Source organism: Rana temporaria, chromosome 3 (assembly GCF_905171775.1).
Source record: "Rana temporaria chromosome 3, aRanTem1.1, whole genome shotgun sequence".
Lineage (NCBI taxonomy): Eukaryota > Metazoa > Chordata > Amphibia > Anura > Ranidae > Rana > Rana temporaria.
Window position 1 is genome coordinate 478975873 of NC_053491.1, and position 6629 is coordinate 478982501.

General features: G+C 45.9%; 1 protein-coding gene across 1 annotated transcript; it reads left to right on the forward strand.

Annotated features, from left to right (window-relative positions):
• The first annotated feature begins 3116 nt into the window (after window positions 1-3116).
• Window positions 3117-4490, forward strand: LOC120930781 (olfactory receptor 1019-like). Its single transcript, XM_040341953.1, has 2 exons — window positions 3117-3174; window positions 3625-4490. The coding sequence occupies exons 1-2, from the start codon at window positions 3117-3119 to the stop codon at window positions 4488-4490; spliced, it is 924 nt and encodes a 307-aa protein (XP_040197887.1).
• Window positions 4491-6629: the final 2139 nt, after the last annotated feature.

Sequence of the window (6629 nt, forward strand, 5' to 3'; positions counted from 1 at the left end):
TGCCACTGGAGTCCTCTTCCACTCCTCCATGACAATATCACGGAGCTGGTGGATGTTAGAGACCTTGCGCTCCTCCACCTTCCGTTTGAGGATGCCCCACAGATGCTCAATAGGGTTTAGGTCTGAAGACATGCTTGGCCAGTCCATCACCTTTACCCTCAGCTTCAGCAAGGCAGTGGTCAACTTGGAGGTGTGTTTGGGGTCGTTATCATGTTGGAATACTGCCCTGCGGCCCAGTCTCTGAAGGGAGGTAATCATGCTTGGCTTCAGTATGTCACAGTACATGTTGGCCTTCGTGGTTCCCTCAATGATCTGTGGCTCCCCAGTGCCGGCTGCACTCATGCAGCCCCAGACCATAACACTCCCACCCCCATGCTTGACTGTAGGCAAGACACACTTGTCTTTGTACTCCTCACCTGGTTTCCGCCACACACACGCTTCACACCATCTGACACCAAATAAGTTTATCTTGGTCTCATCAGACCACAGGACATGGTTCCAGTAATCCATGTCTTTAGTCTGTTGTATTCAGCAAACTGTTTGCAGGCTTTCTTGTGCATCATCTTTAGAAGAGGCTTCCTTCTGGGATGACAGCCATGCAGACCAATTTGATGCAGTGTGCGGCGTATGGTCTGAGCACTGACAGGCTGACTCCCCCACCCCTTCAACCTCTGCAGTAATGCTGGCAGCACTCATACGTATATTTCCCAAATACAACCTCTGGATATGACGCTGAGCACGTGACCTCAACTTCTTTGGTCGACCATGGCAAGGCCTGTCCTGAGTGGAACCTGTCCTGTTACACCGCTGTATGGTCTTGGCCACCGTGCTGCAGCTCAGTTTTAGGGGCTTGGCAATCTTCTTATAGCCTATGCCATCTTTATGTAGAGAAACAATTCTTTTTTCAGATCCTCGGAGAGTTCTTTGCCATGAGGTGCCATGTTGACCTTCCAGTGACCAGTATGAGCGGGTGAGAGCAATAACACCACATTTAACACACCTGCTCCCCATTCACACCTGAGACCTTGTAACACTAAGGCCCCGTACACACGACCAAACATGTATGCTGAAACTGGTCCGCGGGCCAGTTTCAGCATACATGTTCGGTCGTGTGTAGGCGCGAGCGGGCCGAATTCCAGCAAACATTTGCCCGCCGGGCCTTTTCCCAGCGGGCAAATATTCGTGGACGTGTTTTAAAACCGTCCGCTGGAATCCTGCCCGCTCGGACATGTACGGTCGTCAGTACAGACCTACCGTACATGTCCGAGCGCCCGCCGTCCCTCGCATGCGTCGAATGACTTTGACGCATGCGTGGAAGCCTTTAAATGGCAGGCCCGCCCACGTCGCCGCGTCAACGCCGCGTCATCGTCGTGGCGACGACGCGGACACGCCCCGCGTAGTGTTTACGCGCGGACTTCTGTACGATGGTTAGTACAACCATCGTACAGAAGCCCTCTGGCAGGCATGTACGGTGAAAACGGTCCGACGGACCGCTTTCATCGTACATGTTTGCTCGTGTGTACCGGGCCTAACACTAACTAAGTCACATGACACCAGGGAGGTAAAATGGCTAATTGGGCCCAATTTGGACATTTTCACTTAAGGGTGTACTCACTTTTGTTGCCAGTGGTTTAGACATTAATAGCTGCGTGTTGAGTTATTTTGAGGGGACAGCAAATTTACTCTGTTATACAAGCTGTACACTCACTACACAACATTGTAGCAAAGTGTCATTTCTTCAGTGTTGTCACATGAAAAGATAGAAGAAAATATTTACAAAAATGTGTACAAACTTTTGTGAGATACTGTATATTTGAAAATAGATCAATCCTGATGTACTGACAGCCTATCTAATTTTTTAACCACTTAAGACCCGGACCAAAATGCAGGTAAAGGACCCAGCCAGTTTTTGCGATTCTGCACTGCGTCGCTTTAACTGACAATTGCGCGGTCGTGCGACGTGGCTCCCAAACAAAATTGGCGTCCTTTTTTTTCCCACAAATAGAGCTTTCTTTTGGTGGTATTTGATCACCTCTGCGGTTTTTATTTTTTGCGCTATAAACAAAAAAAGAGCGACAATTTTGAAAAAAATGCAATAAGCGTTTATCGATTGGTTTGCACAAAATGTATAGTGTTTACAAAATAGGGGATAGTTTTATTGCATTTTTATTAATAATTATTTTTTTTACTACTAATGGCGGCGATCAGCTATAAAAATGCATTGTTTACTGTGAAAATGACAATTGCAGTTTGGGAGTTAACCACTAGGGGGCGCTGAAGGGGTTAAGTGTGACCTCATATGTGTTTCTAACGGTAGGGGGCGGGGCTGGACATGTGACATCATTGATCGTGTTTCCCTATATCAGGGAACACACGATCAATGACAGCGCCACAGTGAAGAACGGGGAAGCTATGTTTACACACAGCTCTCCTCGTTCTTCAGCTCCGGGGACCGATCGCGGGACTCCAGTGGCGATCGGGTCTGTGAGTCCCGCGGCTGCGGTCACGGAGCTTAGGACCGGGTCACGGATGCATGCCGCGGGCGACCCACGGCTGGGCACTTAAAGAGGACAATGTCAGGACAGTACAAATACCCCCCAAATGACCCCTTTTTGGAAAGTAGACAGTCCAAGGTATTTAGTAAGTTGTAGTAAATTTTTAGAAAATGAAGGAATTACACACAGCTCCCAGTGGTCTGAGTACCGCAATCCACTGTACTCAGACCACTGTGAGCTGTGTGTAATTCCTTCATTTTCAAAAAAAAAAAAAAAAAAATCACCATGCCTCTTACTAAATACCTTGGACTGTCTACTTTCCAAAAAGGGGTCATTTGGGGGGTATTTGTGTCTGGTGAATACAGCAGTTGAAGATCGCACAGCTGCGTGCCCCAGGACAGGTGGGCAGTGCGCATAAGCTACGCGGCGCACATGTACGTTGCGGTGCCTGGTGGAGCTGCCCGCTAGCAGAATATGTACTGCCGGCAGTAGGCAAATGTTTAAAAAACAGTCTCTATGTTTTAACATCTACTGTAGGACACCAGTTTGTATAATCTTTACATATACTATTTTCATAAACAAATGAGATGTTTATTTCAACTATTTCAGACCAAAAACATCATGAATGTCAAGAACAAGACTCAAGTGACCATGTTTGAGTTTTCTGGTCTTATGCCGCGTACACACGGTCGTTTTATGTGATGAAAAAAAATGACGTTTTTAAAAACGTCACTTTAATTGACCGTGTGTGGGGGAAAACGTTGTTTTATGTCTTCTAAAAAACGACCAAAAAAAATTGAAGCATGCTTCAATTTTATGTGTCGTTTTTCAAAACGTCAACTTTTACTTCACAGAAATTGACCGTGTGTAGCAAAAACGTCGTTTAAAACGACGTTTTTTCATCCGCGCATGCCCAGAAGCTACTTATAAAGCGAGCTTCAATGGAAAAACGTGGTGGAACGTAACCTCGCTTTGCTAGAACATTGTGAGAAAAACGATGGTGTGTAGGCAACTTCGTCTTTGAAAATTGAAGTTTCAAAAACGTCGTTTTTTACTTCACAGAAAATGTCGTTTTTTTTTCATCACATAAAGTGATGGTGTGTATGCGGCATTACTGATGATAAATTAGTTGCCCCGTTCCTCTTTGTGCTTTTTTTGATGGTTTACATAGTGACCGTGCTTGGAAACATTGGGATGATGGCGATGGTACATCTCTCACCCACCCTCCACACTCCAATGTACTACTTACTGAGATGTCTGTCTATGGTGGACCTCTTCTACTCTTCAGTAATTACTCCTAAAATGTTCTCTGACCTCCTTTCCAAGAGAAAATTAATCACGTTTATTGGTTGCAGCCTTCAGTTCTACTTCTTTTGTGCACTGGTATCTACAGAGGTCTTTATTCTCTCCGGAATGGCATATGACCGATATGTTGCTATATGCCGCCCTCTCCACTACGTCTTAGTGATGACTAAGAAGAAATGTCTCGGACTTGTAATTCTCTCGTTCTCTGTTGGCTTTGTGCAGTCAGCGGCACAGACCAGCAGTCTATTCAGTCTTGAATTTTGTGACTCTAACCTTATAGACCACTTCTACTGTGACATCCCTCCACTGGTCAGGTTGTCTTGTTCCGAAATCCGCACCTGCACCATCGTCACCCTTTTCCTTGTGTGTTTTTGTGGCATAGGTTCAATGACAAACATCCTGGTCTCCTACACCCTCATCATTCCATCTATCTTACGGATAAACTCTGCGGCTGGCAGGAGGAAAGCATTTAACACCTGCTCCTCACATCTCATGTGTGCGTCCATCTTCTATGTTACAGTTTTTTGTACTTACCTTCATCCGACCTCCAGTACCCTCAAAAAAGAAGAACAGGTATCCTCTTTATTCTACACAGTGGTGGCTCCAATGTTGAATCCTCCTTTCTACAGCCTGAGGAACCAAGAGGTGAAAAAGGCCATCATAAGACTGCTTCAGAAAAGCCCCCATTAACATATATGATATCATGATACCTATCCAACTTAAACATATCTAGATAGACATACCTAAGTAGTCATTGTTGAGTTTTCCTACTTGTCATGGCAATCCAATATCATCTCAGCTAATTCAGGATATACAGCTACAGTACATGCAAAATACTGTACTGTATAGTCTTCTTAAAATGTTAAAGAGTCACTGGCTCCCAATAGGGATGAGCTTCGTATTCGAGTCGAACTTATGTTCGACTCGAACATCGTATGTTCGATCGTTCGTCGAAATGCGAACAAAACGGGTCGTTCGCGCCAAATTCAAGTTACGTTTCACAGACCATAATTCACTGCGGCATCGCTGGCTGATGATTGGCCAAGCATGCACTATGACCCGCATGCTTGGCCAATCACAGCTTGCAAAAAACGGAGAGCCATAATTGGCCAAAGCCAGGGTGGCTTTGGCCAATTATGGCTCAGGGGGTTTAGTACAAGCCCCACACTATAAAAGGCCGCCTGCAGGTCGGCCTTGTGTAGTGTGTTGCGGTAGTTAAGAGAGAGAAGACAGGGAGAGTGTCATTTTTTGCAGGTAGATAGAGCAGGCAGGCAGGCAGGCAGGCAGGCTAGTCAGTTAATGTTACAGTGTGTAGAGGATATATATACATCCCAGGTGTTGTACATATATTTATACACTGTATAGTTTAGCTAGATCAGTTCTTCCTAATTTACTGGCAGGCAGGTGATTGTGCTAGCTGCAGTATTCTCATGTGGTGTATTGCCTGTGTGCTCTGCAGTTTGCACCTAAAGCTACTTGGTGTGTACTGGCCATGTGCTCTGTAGTTTGCACCTAAAGCTACTTGGTGTGTATTGGCCGTGTGCTCTGTAGTTTGCACCTAAAGATTCAGGAGCAGTGATTTTAATGATGCTTAAATAAAAAATAATGAAAAATTCCTTTAAATATTGTACCTGCTGGGTGTCTATAGTATGCCTGCGAAAACGTCTTTGAGAACCCGGGTCTTACCCGAGGGAACATGTATCAATGGAAAAAAAGTTTTAAAAACGGTCGTGAAAAATCTACCGTTTTTAAAACTTTTTTTCCATTGATACATGTTCCCTGGGGCAAGACCCGGTTTCTCAAAGACGTTTTACGACAATAAATTGCATATTTGGCTTTAAAATTAGCACTTTTGAATTCGAACGTTAGAGTCCCATAGACATCAATGGGGTTCTGAATGTTCGCGCGAACGTTCGGTCCGTTCAAAGGTTCTGGTGCTAACCGAACAGGGGGGGTGTTCGGCTCATCCCTAGCTCCCAACAAGCCTAGGAGTATGTAGTCTTTACTTCACTGGCTGCATAGTTCTTATGGGTCGGTGGCTCATAGTTGAAGAAAATATCTCAATCCAAAAGTTTTTTTTATTTAAAGAATAGGAAATGATTGCAACTCCTGTAGTTTTTTTGTGTCTGTTTTGTCCCAACATTAAGATCTCTCCTTAAAGAGGAGGTCCGGGAAAAAAAAATTAAAAGCCAGCAGCTACACATACTGCAGCTGCTGTTTTTTTAATAAATGGACACTTACCTGTCCCGCTCTCCCTCGATGTCGGCAGTAGGGTTCCCGGCGTGAAGCCGAAAGGCTACACTGCCGCTGCCATTGCGGGTAAGGGAACCCGGCAGAGTAGTCTTTCGTCTTCGCGTCGGGAACCCTACTGCGCATACGCATGGCCCCGCTCCTCTCTCCTATTAGCCCGACGGCCAGGGGAGGAGGAGGGGGGAGCCCCGCGGTGACGTCACTGCCGCTTCACGGACTCCCGGAAGTGGGAAAGGATACCTGTCAAATACAGGTATCCTGCCCCCCCCAAAAGGTGCCAATTGTGGCACCGGAGGGGGGGGGAAGGAATCCGATGAGCGGAAGTTCCACTTTAGGGTGGAGCTCCGCTTTAATTCCTGTCCAGGAGACAAGACAGAAAGTAAAAATAAATCACTTTAAATCCCCTCACCTCCTGTTCTGGAGAAAATGATAACATTTTGCATTTTCAGTCACTTTTTGTCTCGGCTACATGTAACAGGCGCTCCTTGCGCCATCGTAATACGTTCCGTGCTGGAGCGCATACGGCGCCAATGCGATGATGAATCACGGCGGTTGTCCGAATCAGTGCCTTATGCACTG